The sequence below is a fragment of the Camelus dromedarius genome, chromosome 2, assembly GCF_036321535.1.
Source record: "Camelus dromedarius isolate mCamDro1 chromosome 2, mCamDro1.pat, whole genome shotgun sequence".
In the NCBI taxonomy this organism is placed as follows: domain Eukaryota; kingdom Metazoa; phylum Chordata; class Mammalia; order Artiodactyla; family Camelidae; genus Camelus; species Camelus dromedarius.
In genome coordinates this window covers 74,941,826-74,961,767 of record NC_087437.1, presented here as the reverse complement: position 1 = coordinate 74,961,767, position 19,942 = coordinate 74,941,826, and the positions used below count along the sequence as shown (strand labels likewise).

Genomic DNA, 19,942 nt, shown 5'->3' with positions numbered 1-19,942 from the left:
CTTCCCAAAATGTCTTTATTTACTCTAACACATACTGATTTCTCCCTTTCTCTGAAAAAGTATTAACAGTAAATTACAAACAATTTTTATTATTTTTAACTTTCAAGCATCATATCTATGGGACACAGATAAGACTGGGATCCTGTAGTGGCCTTGATCCCAGCTTAAAATTACCCTTAAACCATTACACAGCTCTATTTCACTTCTTCAGTTGCTAGCTGCCTCACCTCTCTGCATACTTTCCCCTCCAGACTCTCCAATTCTGCAGCAATGAGCTTTTTTCTGCCTGTGGGACCACCCCCTTTCCCCTCCCTCCCACTCCCTCCCACACCCATGGGGTCACTCTCTAGCTCTCCCCTTTCTTCTCAATTTTCATTCTTTACTCCCATCTCCTGGCCCACCCAAAGGCTGAATCTGCCCTCTTTAGAACTACAGAAGGTCCTTTTTAAAAAATGTTTTGCATAACACACTTATTTTCATTCTATCACAAATCATCCCACTAATTTTCATAATAACCTTGAGAGCAGATAATAGTATTATTCCCCTTTTATAGATAAGAAAACCGAAAACCGTAAGTTGATACAACTGACAAGCGGCATGGAGGTCTGAACATGAACCGGGTCAATCTGCCGAAGTCCAAGAGCCTGTCTCCTTTCTGTAAAATAATGCTAGCTCATGGTTTTGTAAACTGTCTTCCAATTTTTCTGCTCCTTTAGGGCAAAGATCATGTTTTGGGTCCTTTTTTTGTTTTGAGGAGTTTTGGGGTGTCCTCCAAAATCTCTTAACATAGAATTGTTCAATAAATGTCAGGAATTAGTGCACGGTTGCTGAGAATTCACACAGCCGCACTTGAATATTTAGATTCATTATAAGGGGCTCATAAGATTTTCCTTTAGGTCAGAGGCTTTATCACATACTGTCTTTGTGTCTGTAAGTCCACTAGTGAGCTGACGGATGATGCTGTGGAGGGTGAGTACAGACAATCTTTCCTCCAAGGCCCTTGGGGCAGCTCTGGTTTATACTTCATAAAGGGGCTGGCTCTGCCTGTGAAATTTCTGATACTGTGGGCAACAATCACAGGATTACACAGGTTCACACAGAGGCAACGGCACCATCACCAAGCAGGAAAACTGACGAAGAAGTGGCCTGCTTTTGAAATTAAGGCAACTTCAATCATCCGAAATCATGTCATTGTAATATCAACACCGTTTGCTATTTTAAAACATTTCTGCTAGGAGTCGGAAAACTTTTGTGTATTTAGGTTAAATGCAGCTGATTGAGGGACTGGCTATGCAGGCTATTCGCTTTTCTTTTTTTTTTTCACCTGCTTTTGGGTTACTGAGACATCTTTTCACTTTGTCATGGTTCTGATGCCAAAACAGAGTACTTACAGTTGTTTTTTGTTTGTTGGTTTTGGTTTTTGTATTTTATTTTATTTCATTTCATTTCATTTTTGGCTACCATAGCGCACAAGCCTAGACACTGGAAACTCATTAGCTCTTCCAGACATTCCTCAGCTTTTATAACATAGCACGGAGGCCCTGTCAAAGACACCAGGGATTCAGAATGGGTTGATGGCTTTCTGAGCTGGCATCAGCCTCTTTTGAAAGTTGCCCCAAAGAGCTAACCATGTGTAATTGGTAAAGGACTTAGTTCATTCTGAGACAGGAAGAAGGTCCATCAACTTATTCCTTTATTCATTGGTCTTGAGCCCAGAAAGTTATCATGCTCTGGACAAGACACTGGAGGTTACACCTCCTTATTTATCAGAGTAAATCCCGGAGACTCCATTGCCAAACTCTTAAAATTCAGCTGTCAATGGTGATCTGGCCACTGAGTTTTTAAAATGTCTGCAGATTAGCAAAATGAAATGAATCCAACTGCCAGTCTGTTTTTGAGGCCAGGTGTAAGGCAAAAAGATCTAAATGACCACAGAGGACAAAAGGGCTAAAGCTAATCCAACCAAAAAAGGTAGTATGGTTCCTGGTCATTGAACAGGAAGCTCTAACATAATTGAAAATAACCACACCCACAGATATTATTTCACAGCCTTTGCAGTCTGGGTTTGCCTCTGATATTCTCAGAAGTAACTGAAAGAAAATTATTATAAAATATGGAAAAATAACAAATAAAAAGTATTTAGGGAAAAGGTAGATGTTGCTTCATATTAGAGTCAGAAAACTAGCAGAATGTCAATTTGAAGTACATGCTCCACCAACATGAATAAGACACGCATGTGTGTAACAAAAAGTTAGTACTTTTATCACTCTGACTCAAGTCTCAGAAAATTATTCCTACTCAACTTCTCTAAGTTACTGTTGGCATTGGTAATTTCATCTCCCTGGTATCTCTGAATTTTGAAGCTTTCTTCAAATTGATCATTTGCTTGCCTGACCATATGTTGTGGTTTGGCAAACTAATTTTCCCAGTTCCCTTTTAGAACAGATCCCCTAGGATGTCTATTCTGCGCAGTCGCTTCTAATATCTCAACTGGTGACATAACCTGAGACTGCTCACCTCTTTGACAAGATGCTTGGTAGTCTAGTCCCATTGCTTCATTTTTATTTTTATTGCTTCTGTTAAGCATAGTACAGTGACAGCTGATCAAACTGCATTACTTTGAGGGGCGCTGGGGTACTAGGGAGCTCATATGCCAAATTTTTGCCTGGAGTAAAGTTGAACTGCCAATTTATTATATAGCAGGGCACAGGAGTTTTTAATTGAACTTAGACAAATCCTTAATTACAACAGTACCACAGGGCACTGCTCCAGTAAAGCACAACTGTAGCAACCTTCACTCAGATGTTGATTCCCCTGGCATCTTTAAGAGGTGATGTAAAAAGACTTCCTTCCCATCTGGGGTTAACTGGGACATATCTGAAATTTACACATGGGTTTTTAAATGCTTGAGACAGAAACAGTTCAGAATACACAGTATTTGTGAAAAGAGCAGGCAGGGTATATGTTTTGAGCATGAAGGATGGGAAATAATAGGATTTTATGGAAATTAGGAGACACCAGCTCATTGGAGGGGTTGGTGGTGAGGTTATGACCACAACCATACACTGGACTGATACTCTTGGGCAAGGAGAAGATGCTTCTTTCCAGGAATCACCCCTGAGATGATGATCCTGATGACTACTATGTGACTCTAGGTTTATGGGAAAGAAAAGAGTCAGACCTTTTGCACACAAAAAAAATGGCGTTGTATAGGTCAGATTTAGGGTGGACAAGGTAAGAAATGGGATAAAGGGAAGTTAGCTTAATCTGGGCAAGAAGTGGGTGATGCCTCCATTTTTTTAACTGAATTCAAGACTCTTGGCTGGAGAATGCCCATGTATGAAACTATGGAAACCCGTCTAAGCCAAAATGCTGTTAATCAATGTAGTATTGATCTGTATCCTGAAATCCTCACCCCTTTTTGAGTACTTCAACCAACCCGGGTGGAGCGGGCTGGATGACCTGACGTGGGGGACAGCAGATGGAGATGGACGCTAACAGGAGAAGTCACAATGAGGAATGGTTACGACAGTGGGAGCTGACACTGAACAGCTAGGGTTAGAGGCGGCCACTTCCTGACAGTGTGATCCTGAGCAAGTTTATACTCCTCATCTGGGGATGAAAAGAGAACGTACCCTTCAGGTTATTAAAAGGATGGGATGAGATGAGGCACGTGAAGTACGGTGCCTGAGTTTCATCACAGCCACACAGAGAAAGGAAAGGCTACCTCTACTAAAACACACATGCACACACACATGGTAGAATTTCAGAAAAATAGTTTTGCAGGATCTGAGATAATACATCTGGATCACACTAGTCACCCTGAAATGGTGGAGGGCACTGTAGCTGTGCTAACAAGATTGTGTAAAATGATGAAAGAAGTTTGCCGCAGTGCAGACTGATGGCCCATATATGTCTCCAGAGGTCCAGTCAGACGGCTGTCTAGGGTATTTTGAAGAGGATTAAGATATCTTAAAAAAAAAAAAAAAAAACTCCTCATTATTTTCATGACAGTTTTTAATCTCTAGAAAATGCCTGGAGTTTTAACTGAATCCCAGTTGGAGATTTCCACAGCTCCAAACGACACGCCAGCAAGGTCTTACCAAGAACACTCTCACTGCGATGGACTTCGAAAAGGGGTGGCCCACGCTGGCCGAAAGGCCTGGCATAAATTAATATCAAAAAGGAAAAAAACTGCACAGAAGTGCTCCAGCAAACTATGTGATCAGAAGCAATGGGAGATAGGGAAAATGAAGCCCAGCACTGCACGAAGGATGAGGGAGCACGTGAAATGTGGCACACACAGGATACAGACATTAAAAATGACTCAGAAGTAAGGATTATCCCCCTGGGGAAACAAAACAAAACAAAACAAAAGAATATGGTTTAAAAAAAAAAAGCCTCCAGAGAAGGTAGGCCTTGGAGAAAAAGGAATATAAAAGCACGCAGTCAAGAATCAGGGGGAGGAAGAAGTCAGGAAGACAGATCAAACTGTGGTAACCCTGAGCCACAGCAGATGAGGTGATTTTGGAGAATAAATGTTAATAAGGCTGAAAGAATCAACAGTGGTCAGATTTAGTATAAATCTGAGAAGCAATCAATACTCTTATCACTTCACTTGAAACTGCATGACTGTCACTACAAGAGCCAGAGTGAGGTGTGCCGGAAACTTGAAAGAGAGGGAAGTGAAGTTCGCGGATACGAAAAAGTCCTTTCAAAAGGGAGACTCACAGACACAAAAGAAAGAATGTGCTGCTCAAAATAGAGCTGTTCTCTGTGAAAGGTGAAAAAAATACACTTGTAAGAGCATAGGAGCAAAGGATAAGGGTGCTGGGCAGGTGCCCTTTCAGTGTTACACGTGTGATTGGTAGCATCATCTCTGCCCTCCCATCTGGGGGCATGGACACAGCAGGCTGCTTTACCTGCAAGTCCTTTAAATATTCAGGCACACAGCTCACTAGCTCTGTGACCGGCCAGCGCAGGCAGATGGGCATAAAGGGAGAGAACACACAGCATCCATCAGAATATGTCTTCCAATTGGACTGAGGCTGGATTTCTCTTTTTAATGGTTAAACTGCCGTTACGATACTATACAAGTCTCTTGAGTTCAAATAATGTGGAATCATTCCTGTGAGATGGACTTTCTTTGGTGTGCTGAACATGTATTTTGGAACCTATTACTGGGCTCCAGTAAATTCACCAAAGTAATAAGAACTCCCTAACTGTGGGGGGGTGGGGGTGGGAGAGCCAATTACTCCTCCTTAAGTGATCTTTTGCAGCCCTGCACACCCTCCTCCTTTGAATTTGACAGGCACAGGATCAGAATTAAAGCACATGGTACACACACATTCACACAAGCACTACAGTTAGAAGATAACTGGGGAGGAGTCCCAGGGTTAAGAACAATTTTTTTTTTAGTTTCTGAGTTTAAGAAAGTACAGACAGACAAGCATTCAGAAGCAATGATTTTCTACTTAAATTACTGCAACTACAGCCAAACAGAAAAGGTGATGTGCATCTCTGGATAATGTATATGTATCCAAATTAATTAGACACCATGAGTTTGAAAACAGGCTTCCTGCTAGGGTCACAGGGATACAAATAAATCATTCCACATACATTCACACAAGTAACATCAGAACTTGAGAAATATTACATAAAAAGACAACAATTTTAATATAAATGTCATACCTAATTTGTGAAAAAGCACTTGCTAAAAGCTGCATGCAAAGCTTAGAGAGGTGACAAAGCAATGGCTGCATGAAAAACACGCAGATTCTGCAAAGCAGGTGGTGACTAGTAATATTCACAGGTATAGTTATACCACACTTAGCTTCAAAGAGGTAAAGAGGTTGTGTTATTTACACACTAGTTGTAGTCTTCTTTTCTGGCCTCTGATTATATTTTGAGCCTTTTCCTTTTGAAAATACGTAGGTGTTCCCTTTCTTCACATCCTGGATTTAACTGTTCCTTACTGTCAATATGAAGGGGTTTTCTCTTCTGTTCCCATTCAAAAATCATTCCTAGAGCTTTTCAACATCCCTTCTTAAAACAATTATAATTATGGATGAAATGACATGATGCCTGGGGGTAATGGGGTCAGGGTAGGGATACAGATGAACCAAGACCAGCCGTGAGCTGATAATTGCTGGAGCTGGGAAATGTGCACATAGTGGGTGGGTGATTGTCTTATGTCTGAAATTTTCCATAATGAAAATTTTTTAAAATAAAACTTTCATTATTGTTATATCATAAACCTTGTGATAATGTTTTTCTGCTAAAGGGCACACATATTAGGCTAAAGTCAGAAGATATTCTGTTCTTACTGGCTTATTTGTAACTGAAACTTAATCCATAATTCTAAGATGCATTTTGAAGTAACTTACCTAAAGATATGTACAATGAGGTGGGCCTTTTTCTAAGTACTCCCACTTACATTATCATGTCAAACAGTAACAACCATCTAGGCAACTACACTCATTCTCATTTAAAGTTTAGTTTTAAGCTTCTTGGCAATCAAGATACAAAGAGAACTATAGTGAAGAATAAAATTCATATTCTGATAAAAGAAAACATCAAATAAACTTTTTTCCTGACACTAAATTCTAATGTTCAAAGGAACCTTTTCATTATAACATAAAGGGCACTCTATAACAAAATGGACAGTGTCTTTAATGTGGCTTCACAGATGAAGTGTTTGTCACATAGATAGTCCTTGAGTCAATTCTTCCTGTACACCAAAGCTTTTTACCCTTGGCTCAGTAAGGGAAACCAGCTCTGCTGGGGTCTGTAGTAGACCAGTCCAGATACGTAGGTTTTTTGATATTGACTACCAAGTTCGAATCAGGGATACACAATCCAGAGAAGTAAATGGAAAGTATGTCTATATTTCTTGAAAAGACTTCTCTCAGCAGGGCTTTTGGCAGTGGCCTAATTTAAGTCAGTTTAGAATTACAGTTTCTGGTGAGAATCCATACTATGAATATAGAAAGGTCCATATGCTTTGGATTTGAGTATTCAGGTTTAGAGATGACCTTCAAGTTACATATACATAAATTATATAAATTAACATAATATTAAAGCTTTCTCACCCTGATAACTCAAATGAAGAGCATTGTGGCCCGGTGGTGAGGAGGCATCAGTCCCAGTTGTAGTCTCACTAGTTTGCATAGCCTTGGGCAAGTAACTAACTTTTTTAAGTCTTGTTTCTTCACCTAAAAACTAGGTTATTCAATTAAATGTTTCAGTTACTCTGAGGCACTCATGTGAAATACCTCTTGGATTCCTCTAATCTTTACGAATATAAATAAATTTCAATGTGTCATTTAGTCAGTAAAGTTTATCTAACCTGGATTATATCCAAATTGCTGTTGCTGGTTTCAACTTCAATCAAAACTTTACATTTCTGCACAGGGTTTTGACTCTGTTTCCTCTTCATTTCCCAAGAAGAGGCCTGGAGCAAGGTGTTAACAAAAAATGTACAAGGATTAGTAGCAATCAATGGTATACATTAAACCACCTTCACTCTTCCCTTCACTCAGCCTCTATTAACTGCTGACTTCTGTAGGATATTCAAAAGAAATTCAATTTCTGATCTTTTCCCTCAAGAAGTATATGACTTAGATATGCACATGTAAAGGTTAAATAACAATATAAAACAATAACAAAATAATATCAAACATTTTACCAAACATTTCAAGGAGGGTTAGCACCTACCCTTCTGAAAATATTCCAAAAATTGCAGAGGAAGAAACACTTATGAACTCCTCCTATGAGGCTAACATCACCCAGATACCAAAATCAGATAAAGATAACACACAAAAAAAAAGAAAAAGAAAAGAAAATTATGGGCCAATATCACTGATGAAGATAGATGCAAAAAATCCTCAACAAAATACTAGCAGACCAACTACAACAACGCATTAAAAGGCTCATATACCATGCTCAAGTGGGATTTAACCCAGGGGTGCGAGGATTTTTCGATATCTGCAAATCAATCAATGTGACACACCACATTAACAAGCTGAAGAGTAAAAACCATATGATCATCTCAATGGATGCAGAAAAAGCTTTTGATAAAATTTAACATCCATTTATGATAAAAACTCTCCAGAAAGTGGGCATAGAGGGAACATACCTCATTATAATAAAGGCCATAGATGACAAACCCACAGTTAATATCATATTCAACAGTGAAAAGCTGAAAGTATTTCCTCTGAGATCAGGAACAAGACAAGGATGCCCACTCTCGCTACTTTTATTTAACATAGTTCTGGAAGTCCTAGCCACAGCCATCAGAGAAGAAAAATAAATAAAAAGAATCCAAATTGGAAAAGAAATTAAATTCTCACTATTTACAGATGACATGATATTATACGTAGAAAATCCTAAAGACGTCACCAGAAAACTACTAGAGCTCATCAGTGAATTTGGTAAAATTGTAGGATACAAAATCAATATAAAGAAATATGTTGCATTTCTATACACTAACAATGAACTATCAGAAAGAGACATTAAGGAAATAATCATATTTACCATCACATCAAAAAGAATAAAATACCTAGGAATAAACCTACCTAAGGAGGCAAAAGATCTATACTCTGAAAACTGTAAGACACTGATGAAAGAAAATGAAGACAACACAGATGGAAAGATACACTGTGTTCTTGGGTTGGAAGAATTAATATTGTTAAAATGACCATACTACCCAAGGCAATCTACAGATTCAATGTAATCCTTATTAAAGTATCAATGGCAATTTTCATAGGCCTAGAACAAATCATTTTAAAATCTGTATGGGAACACAAAAGACCATGAATAGACAAAACAACCGTGAAAAAGAAGAACAGAGCTAGAGGAATCACACTCCCACACTTCAGACTATACTACAAAGCTACAATAATCAAAGCAGAATGGTACTGGCACAAAAAGAGACACAAAGATCTATGGAACAGAATAGAGAACCCAGAAATAAAGCCATGCTCTTATGGTTAATTAATCTATGACAAAGGAAGCAAGAATATACAATGGAAAAAAGACAGTCCCTTCAATGAATGGTGCTGGGAAAACTGGACAGTTACATATAAGAGAATGAAATTAGAACATTCTCTAACACCATATACAAAAATAAACTCCAAATGGATTAAAGACTTAAATGCAGTCATTTTTTGATATTGAAAAGAAATCTTCATAGTTGAAAAGGTCAGAAACCCCTGGAATGAAAAATTTATGATACAGGGAAAGAACTCCTTTGATTGGAATGGCTAGAGGTAGACTCTTAACTTCTTGAAGGCAAAAACTGTGTCTTATTTATCTCTGAATCCACAGTACCTGGATCAGAGTAATCCTTAATTTACATTTGTTGGTAAAATGAATTAATCAAGTAAACTGAGGGAAAATTCACAGGAATTCAAAGTTGCAGATGTAGGAAAAATAAATGTATTATTTTTATGGGGAGTCCCATCTTCAGGAAATGGGAGGGTGGCTAGAATAAAAAAGTAGAATTTTCTGAGAAGTACAAGGATGCAATAACACTTCTCTAAGAAGAATCATTAATTAATTAATTACCTGTATTAATAGAGCTGAACTGTGGTACATATAAGCTAAAACAGTGGCTAATTCCAGACCCATTTTTATCAAGCTTTTGGAGCACACGATAAGGTTTAGTCTACCTTCCTAATTCCATTTCTTTAGGCTAATATTAAAAATAATCACATTTCCTGCACCTTCACTGTCTGGTACAGGGAATGCCTAGTGTTGCGTTTATTGGATAGAAGACTAGAAATGTACAGCAAATAATCCTCAAGTACTCAAATGCTGTTTGAATTGAAGTTTAAACCTGATTAAATTCATTTTCAAGTGCTTATCAAGAATTTCACAGTCTTCTGATCTATCCACCTCACTTCTAGATTTTAAGTATAGATTATCTTCTGAGGTAAAACTTATCTTCCTAAGAGCTAATGTACAACCTTTTCCATTTCTTTACCTTCCACTTGCTAATCAACTTCCAATCTGGTTTCTATTCTCTCCAGTCCAATAACAATAATAAAATTCTTCCTGTGATCTTCTATTGCCGCTAAGTTATTAAGTCAATGGAGTGTTTATAGAACTTTAGCCTGCTGAGTTAGCCCCTCAACAGAATTCAGGCTCTCTGACCATCTCACTCTGAATTGCCTTCTTTCCCTCTTGCTTTAGTGATAAGACAAATTCCTGTCCTTTCTTCTTCCTACTCTGGACATTCCTTCACAATCACTTGTACATACTTACCCTTCAACAGCTAGCTATAAATGCTGAAATCCATCAAGTTTCTGTCTAGTACTTTCCTTCTTTCCCTTCCTCCTTAGTTGACATGTTCTCCTGAAAGTCTCAGACTGAGGAAGCTGAACTCATGGTCCTGCCCACAAGCCCAGTCACCTTCTAGGATTCCCTAATTCAATGAATGGAATAACCATCCACCTAGGAGCAAGAGTCAGAAATCCTGTAGTCATTCTTGCCACTTCCCTCTGCTTCACCTTCCACACCCAATGTATCCCCAAACCAGTGTTCCCTTCTCAAGGTAAACACAAGGAACAAACATATCCTCTTCTCTCCACCCTAAACGAGCACCCTCGCCCACACCACCATTATTTCCCCACAAGGCCGCTGCAAGAGCCTTTTAATCGCTCTGCCCACATTCATGCTGCTCTCTAGTCCATCTTCCATACTCAACCAAAGCAATATTTTCCAAAGGAAAATCTAGACATGTCACTTCCCTACTTAAAACCCTGCAGTGGTGTCCTGCTGCTTTCAGGATAAATACAAAATCCCTTCTCAAAGCCTATATGCCTGCAAGGTTCTGGTCACTCCCTGCTCATCTCACATCACAGTCCCTTTCCAGCTCTCTGCCCCATCATAGCTTACTTGTCTTCTTAAGGTACTTTGTGTTTCATGTATCCTTGTTAGCAAATGATGTTTGCATTGCTTGGAAATGCTCTTCCTCCTTTTATCCATTTAATTGAAATTCAATCCTAAAAGTTCTGTCATCACTTTTTCAGGGAAGACTTACCTATCCTCCCAGAGTCAAATCCCTTATTATAAGTATTCATGCTATTATGTCATAAAAACTGCCACAGTAGCAGTTCACATTTGTCTGTATGATCGTTGGATTATCTGTCTCCATCGCTAGACTGTAAGTTCAATGGGGGATGGGACCATATGTGGTTTTGTTCACAGTTAAATCCCCTGTAGCTGGCTGGCATACTGAATGTCACATTATACACACACACACACACACAAACACACACACACACACACACACATACACACACTAAGTACATCTCCATGTTTAAAGTCTAAAATATGTTATTCTAACACCTGGGGCTCACTTCAACTTTTCAATCACTTGTATGTTTCTGGAGCATGCAACCTACCTATAAAATAAGCCTACAAATCTCAAATTTTGAATTGCATAGTTAATGAATGGAAATAAAGGTTAAAGGAGATATAACTATAAAACTACAACAACTACTTTTTATATTATAAGCATACTAGTTTTTAGACACAGTAAAAGTTGAATAAATGTCTGCCTAACAGGGAATTTGTACATTCAAACATGATATACAACTCAAAGTAAAATTCTGAAGATTATAGACAGATTCAGCTTGGCTTCTACAGTCTCAAGAAAAGACTTAGGGCCAAAACTTCAAAATTATAGGGAACTGGATTTCAAATATTTTAAGAAAATGAGTTACCCAAAAATGAAATAGAAAAGGCTGCCTTAGGAGGTAATGAGTCCCCATCACTAAAAATTTTCAAGAATCTATGCACTATTTTCCAAAGATACTACAAAGGAATGTGTGAGATATTTCTGTAATGGAACTATTATTCAGAATAATTCCTTCTGAAAGAACCATGTCTAAAATCTTGTCTCGCACCACGCTTAACACAGTGTCTTATGCAGAGCAGAAGTTCAGCGAATACTTGCTAAACTTATTTTATTGCTTTCAGAGCCTATGGCAACTCATTTGAATATTTCCCATGGTGTCCCATATTCCCCCTTTAAGGGTGAATTTAATTTCTGGAAACAGCAAAAAGACGTCAGAAGTCAAATTTGACAAACAAGGCAGATAAACTAGGCAATAAATTTTGGCTTATAAAGGATATAAAATGGCAGTGAGATAATATCTGTAATCATTTAACACTGAATCTGGCACAGGGGAAACGCCCACTCAATTAGGTATTGTAATCATTATATACTGAATCAAGAGCAGATTCTCAAAGAGGAATTAAATAAAGGTAACATTGTAAGAATTAATCTGTAGTGATTCTTAAAAAAGAAAAACAAACAAACTCATTTGGATACATGGAAATCCTAGGACGGCACATTTGTTAAAATTAAGCTCAGCACTTAGTTATATATCAACATTACATCTCATTTTTCAAGAACTTTGACTACAGAGATAACTACCTATGTAGAATTTGACTAAGCATTTTTGCTATAAAGCAAAATCCTCAAGGTTACGTATTTATCCTATATGAATATTCCTCTCTTAAGTATAGATTAATATTCTTTTCCCATCCAGGTGTTTCTGAGGAACCCTTCAATGCTGATACTAGCAATCTGACTTTTCCTCCAAAAGAGAGAATATAGAAAAAAAAATACAGAAATTGGGACCTTGTAAGATTACAATGTGTACGCTATAATCAGAGTGCTTTGAAAATGGGAAAATGGAGCAAAACCTTTACTAAATGCTACTTCCAGAAAAGTGAATTACTACAAATTTTGCAAATAAGGAAAAAAAAAAACAACCACCTGGGATCTCTCAGCTAGGCTGACATTTTCCAGCAGGGTTGCTGCATGTCTCTGCTGTTGAGGCTTCACTCTCTTCTGCATAGACTTCATCATGATTTTAGTCTCTGAAATACATTCTACACTGGAGTCCGACTCCTCTGTGCTATTTTTCCAGCCTCCACTGCTGACTGAAAGCTCAAAGGATGAAAGAGACTCATGCTTCAAGTCATCACCAGAAGGCCTGATTCTCTGAGTTTTCTTATTTCCCTTAAATAACAAAGAACGGGTCTTTTATTTTGGGTAGCTGGCTTATTTATAATTAATTACCATTTCCTTTATAATCTTATGACATTAGGTGATATTTATTACTAATAAAATTTTTAAAAATCAGAAGCTTAGAAAATAGACTTTGGCAAACGTATACTGCTATAATGGCTTGTTTAGAATTTGATTTGGCAAAGCTAGGCTGAGAGTCAAGAAACCTTCTGATTTTGAGGATGGATGCAAAAGACCCCAAACTGAGTAAAATACACTGTGCTTCCTGACTCTCCTGCTCCAACAGAGATTTTCTTGCTTTTGGAGCCTTGGTGCATATATATCAATAATCTATTCATCTAAAGTTTGGCCATCATTTGCCTCTTAAGAAATGTGAATAACTAAAACTGTAAAGAGTTTTCCATAATTTTTTTGGTGTGTGATTAGTCTAACTCTAAAGTTTCAAAAAAATTAAATTTTAGATAGTAACAGACATTTGAGGAATATACTGTAATGTGACATTTGGCAAACACAAAAACAATGTAGGAATTACATATACAACATATTTCTAGGCAAATATATATCCACAGACTCACACAGATGCACATCCTTTCTCTCTCTGATTTTATATATATAATTTTCTGTAATACATAAATACACATTTTTTCTATATCTTGAACTATATTGAAAAGAATGTATTGGAAAAATACATTAAAATAATTATATTTTAAATGGTCATCTCCAGTCAATAAGACAATAGGTAATTTAAATTTTCTTATTTATAATTTACTTTCTAAGTTTCCCCTAATAAACATGTATTACTTTAGCAAGAAAAAAAATAATGACAGTGAAAAAATACCTATCAGTGCTTCACTTTAAACCATGATAACATTCGGCCCTTGATAAGTCTTCTCCTTCACATGGGAAATGTCACAAATGGTTCAATCCCACTTGAATTACTCACCTTAGGTGCTGAAGTTTGGCAGGTGGTAGTGAACTCAGTGATCCTACTTGTTGGTATAAACTGAGGCTATCGTGGAAAAAATCATTAGACAAACGTAAGTAAAAATAACTCTTGACTGGCATAGTATAATAATTCAGTATTCTTCATTTCTTAAAGTGCCAAGATCGCATTCATTATTAAGGCGTCTCTGATGTATAATTAGTAGTGGCAGTACAAGAGAATCCAATGAAGCATTACAGATCAAATGCCCTACGAGCAATATAAAGGTGTCACTGTACCAAACACTGTCTCCACAGCCCTTGTTTCCCCTCTCTGGAGAACCTTTTTCTTTATTTGCAGGTCCCAGTATCTGGAATAAATCTTAACCTTTAACAACAGCTCTGTATAGTTCAGAGCTCTGGGTCTGAGCTTCAGGAGACTTTTGAGGGTAGACTGGCCTTATCTGTGTCCCTAACAACTGAGATGCTGTCTTACCCTCAACATCCAGCTCCTGCCCTCTACTCAAAGGCATAGCTAGAGAGAGAAAGTATTTGCTTTTCCCAAAAAAAGAAGTGCCTTTAAGATAATATTTTGATGTGATAATTGTTACACTAAGTGATGAGATGTTAATGAAATATTCAAAGAGAAAATAAAGAGTAATGTGGGCCCTGCACCCCAGATCCAGGATCACTCCCCTTGGAATGAGACCCTTCTTAGGGGTCCACTTGCACCTCCTTTTTGGTGCACCTACTTTCTTTTACTGTGCCACAGACACCATCACGGTATCCAGCTCAGTGTCCAGATTCTTTAGGACAGAAAATTTACCTCACTCTTGCAAGTACCCTAATCCCCAAACTGGAGTCCTGACTCTGATTCAGGGTTGGATCTGCTGAAAAATTTTCCAGTGTGGATGGACTCCAGAGATGTTGAAATGGTGCCTTTTCCTCCGTCCTGAGATCCAAATAAATACCCATTGGTGGCATCTTATAAACTGTAGGTACCCTTAAGGCAACCCTTCCGAAACTGAATTATTTCACCTCTGTACCTGTGCCCATCCCCAACCTGTACTTCCTCTTGCAGTCCCTCTTTTGACGAGTAACACCACCAAACACCTGGACATCCAAGCTAGGCTGTCCTTGGCCAACAATCACTCTCAGTCCCCTCACCCTATCAGTGACCAAAGCTTGTGGATTTTCCCACAGGTCTGCACTAGCCTCAAGTCACCATCCTGTTTCAATGACTTTATCATCTTTTGCTTAAACTATTTTCTATAACCTCACTTTCTTGCTTCTAGTTCAGAGACTTCTCTATATATCTGTGTCATGATCACTTTCTACATAATGTTACTCCCTGCATTAAAATAAGGAAGACAAGAGAGAAGAAGAGGGGCAAAAGAGAGAGGGGAGGGGGCATTCTCAAAATTGGATGCATGTGATTAGAATCACCCAGTAAGCCTTTAAGAAAAACTCTTGATGCCAAGTCTACACCCTGAAATTCTAATTTAATTATGTGGGGATGTGGACCTGGCATCAGTAGTTTTTAAAGCTCTCCAGGTGATTTTAATATGCAGTCAGGATTGAGAAGGACTAGCTTAGAAGATAGTTTTCTGTGTGTAGCACCTACCACGTGATGCAGCACACAACCAACGTTCAATTCAAGTTTATTAAACGTAGCCAAACAGCACCTAGCATGACATACAAGCAGCTCTCAAATGGCTGCACCTAAACTCTCTAAACCTTCTTCTGAACATTCTTCTGAACCATCTTTCCATCTGTCTGACATCCCTTGTTGCCCTCATACACTAGATGCCCAATCACACTGACTCTTCCTCGGGTTCAGGTTCATGTTCCCATGCCTTTTGTATCACCCATTTCCTGCACCTGGAGTGACATTTCTCATCTTCTCCAGTTGTCAAATTTCCCTTATCCTTCCAGTCTCAGTTCAAATATTATCCACTATGAATGCCTTTTCCAGTTCCCCAAGGGAAAATTAATTGCTTTATCTTCTATGTTCCTCCTGGCATTACATCTTTTTAGATGTTTAGATATATCTATATATGTAGATTCACATGAACAATATACATTTTTTAAAGTATATTTTTTAAGTCTCTTTACTACTCCATTCTCTATTCATTCAGTTCACCTTCCACTAATAGGTAACCACTGCTACTACTTTCTTGTTTAACTTTCCGGAGATTTGTTTATATATCATATACAAGCATATATAAATAAGTTTTTCCAACTTTCTTGAGGAAGGGAAAAATGGTAGTATATTATACACACAGTCTATTACTTTCTTCTCCATTGAAGTATATATCCTAGACATCCTTCTCCATTAATACTTAAAATGCTTCTTTAGTCCCTTTTACAGCTGCATTGTATTCTTCCCCTCTCCAGTTTTATTGAGATATAACTAACCTACATCACTAAGTTTAAGATATACAGTATAATGGCTTGGCTTACACATATTGTGATATTACCATAATAAGTTTAGTTATCATCCCTCATCTCATATAGATTCAAGTAAAAGAAAGAAAAAATGTTTTTCCTTGTAATGAGAACTCTTAGGATCTACTCACTTACTTTTATACATTATCATACAGTGTTAGTGATAGTTACATGCCTCAAAGTTTCCCTGAGCTCCCTCCCTCCAACCCTTCCCTATAACTCTTCCAATTTCCACCCCAACCATGGGCAACCACTGTTCTGCTTTCTCTCAGTATAATCTGCATGTTCTAAATTTTATCTTAAGTGGAATTATAAATCTTTTTTGGTCTGACTTCTTTCACTAGGAAGAATTATTTTGAAATTAATCTATATTGCTTTGTGGATCAATAGTGCATTCCTTTTTATTGCTGAGTAGTATTGCACTGAATGGACATACCACAATTTGTCCTTTCACCTATTGATGGTCACTTGGGTGGTTTCCAGTGTTTGGCTACAAAACTACTATGAGTATACAAGTTGCTGTGTAGACATATGCTTACCTTCATGTGTTTATTTTGATGACTATATATCTCCCTTGGAGAAATGTCTATTCAAATGTTTGGCCCATTTTTTTTTAAACAGAGGGAATTTACCATAGTGATTGGTAACAGAGGAGACTGAAGAGGCTGAGAAGACTATAAGAAATGTTATCAAAAGCAGGAAGCTCTTAGAAGCCTCAGGTTGGAGGGACAATAGGAAGAACTGATATTATCAGAACCCAGGGGCCATAGTTCTATAGGTCAGAAGTTCAAGTACATTATGACTCAGCTAGGTCCTCCATTTAGAGTCTTACAATTGCCTATTTTTTTAAATTGTGTTGTTTATCTTATTATTGAGTTTTTAAAGTTCTTTATATGTTCTAGATAATGGTCCAGTATCAGACATGGTTTTACAGATCTTTTCTCCCAGTCTGTGGCTTGATTTTTCAATTTCTTAAATGTGTCCTCTCAAGAGCAAAAGCTTTATCATTTTGATGAGGTCCAATTTGTAAATTTTCTTTTATAACTCATGCATTTTGAACCATATTGAAGAAATCTTTGCCAACTCTAGGCCATGAAAATTTCTTCCTATATTTTCTTCTAGAAGGTTTGTAGTTTTAGCTTTTACATTTAGACCAATGATCCATTTCAAGATAATTTTTATATGGTTTGAGGTAAGAGTCAAGGTTCATCATTTTGAGGACACATGTCTATCCAAATGTTTTGGTATCATTTGTTGAAAAGATTCTTTCTTCCATTGAAATGTATTGGTCCTTTTGTTGAAAAACAACTGACTACATACATATGAGTCTATTTCTGGACTCATTCTATTCCATGGCTCTATTTATCCCTTTTAATACCAATACTAGATTGTATTTATTTCTACAGATTTATAATAAGTATTGAAATAAGGTGAAGTCAGTCCATCAACTTTGTTTTTTCCAAAATGATTTTGACTATTATAAATCCTTTGCATTCTATATGAATTTTGTAGTAAGTTTTGCAATTTCTACCTAAAATAAAGCTGACAAATTCTGATCAAAGTACAGACCTATCAGAGAGAACTGACATAGTGACATATTACCAATACTGAGTCTTCAAACTCATGAACATAGATTATCTCTCTGTTTATTTGCTTTATTTTTTAGCAATATTTTGCTTTTCAGTATAGGTCTTGCTCATCTTTTGTCAAATTTATCCCAAAGTATTTCACATATTCTAATGCTATTGAAAGTGGTATTATTTTTTTTATTTCAATTGCAATTGTTTGCTGCTAGTATGCTAAATTAAAATATTTTTTATATACTGATTTTTGTACCCTGTAACCTTGCTAAGCTCGTTTCACTAATTCCAGTAACTTTTTAATAGATTCCACCCTATTTTCTACATAGACTATCACATCTAAAAAGAAAAACTGTTTTACCTCTTCCTTTGCAATCAGAATGCTTTTATTTCTTTTTATGTCTTTCTTGTACTTCTAGAACCTCCTGAGCAATGCTGAATTGGAATGGTGAGAGCAAACCTCCTTGTCTAATTCCTCATCTTAGGGGGGAGAGATTTCAGTCTTTCACTAGTAAGTACGATTTTCGCTGTAAGGTTTTTCTAGATGCCCTTTATCACATGGAGGGAGTTTTTCTCTGTTCCTAATTTGCTTAGAGTTTTTATCAGAAATGGATGCTGTTGCTTCTTTTTTGTCATTCATATCTTAAAGAAATTTTTTCCTTTTTGCTTATGATATTTATATGTTACACATTTACATGGTGTCTTACCCATATTTTACTGGAATTTTTCCCTTTTTTTTTTTTTGAAATGATACCTTATTTAGCTGCTGTACTAGCTTGTTCATTAAACACATCACTATAAAAGTTAGGTTTTCCAGGAATAGCTCTTTGCCAGAATTTTCTATAGGAAGGATAGGTGGAGGATGAGTCTAGGCAAGTTTATTTTTTTTTTTTAACCCACAAGCAAAACCTCTTTCCTTCTCATCTTTACCCCAAAAAACCCCACTGCTTCTGCAAATATGGCTCTTTTGAATACTTTCATGTGCATTCCACACCTTCTACTTCTGTGAAGCAAAGCAGGTCCAGTAAGGTTTCTGTTGCTGTCCAGCTTCTGTACATAAAGGCTATAGCTTTTTCACCTCCAGATGAACCCTTCTTCAGTAAAGGTATTTGTGTTGATTCTTCAGAGGTGCTATTGCTGGGCTCTTTCTTTCATTTCTCTTCCTTTCCACCTGTGGGGTTCCTGCATTATCTTGACTACTTTGGACAGCCCTGCAGTATTTTGGTATATGTTTCTTAGCTTGACTGAAACTGGAGTTTGCATTTTTGTTTCCTGTTTTCCTTGTTATTCTTAAAAGACCCCCTGAAAAAGAACAGGAAGATGCTATATCTACATAGCCATATTTATAGCAGAAGTCTCCTACATCCTTTTTACCTACATTTATCATGGTATGTACCTCACTGTCTTATAGTTAAGATGAGTTTCTCTCTCCACAGACTGTGAAATCTCAAATCATTTTTTATCTGCAGTAGCTATCCCAAAGTTTAGAACTTTATAGGTACTCAATAAAATGTTGATGACGGACAGGATAAACAGATGCTCTCAGAGCCTACTGCTCATTTCTTCCACTGTTAAAAAACTGTCCCAAGTCTACTCTGTACTAATAATGTGACTACTTCTCTAATACCTGTCAGAGGTCATCACATCTTTGAGATGCTTTATATTAAACACCAGTGTCCTGTTTCTGTGCAGCAAAATAGAATGAATCTAGTGACAATGTATGATCCACTTAAATCAACTGGGTTTGCATCATTTTTGGTGCTAGCTTAATGGTAATTACTTTTTGCTGTAAAGTTTTATTGTAATGAGTTTTGACCTGAACTATTAATCATGTCACTAGAGTTGTGAGTAAATAAAAATATTTTTTAATTCCATAAATTTTCCTCTTCTTATATTCATTTCAGAGTTGTGTTTCTACAAAAGAACTTCAGGCATCATAGAAAAACAT

At 37.2% G+C, this 19,942-nt stretch overlaps 1 protein-coding gene across 1 annotated transcript in view; it reads right to left on the bottom strand.

Moving 5' to 3' along the window:
- Positions 1-19,942, bottom strand: part of MORC1 (MORC family CW-type zinc finger 1) — a 144,174-nt gene that overhangs the window by 30,226 nt on the left and 94,006 nt on the right. Inside the window, 3 exon segments of the mRNA XM_064495638.1 lie at positions 7,349-7,453; positions 12,791-13,036; positions 13,989-14,054. Of these exon segments, the coding sequence (XP_064351708.1) occupies positions 7,349-7,453; positions 12,791-13,036; positions 13,989-14,054 (417 nt within the window).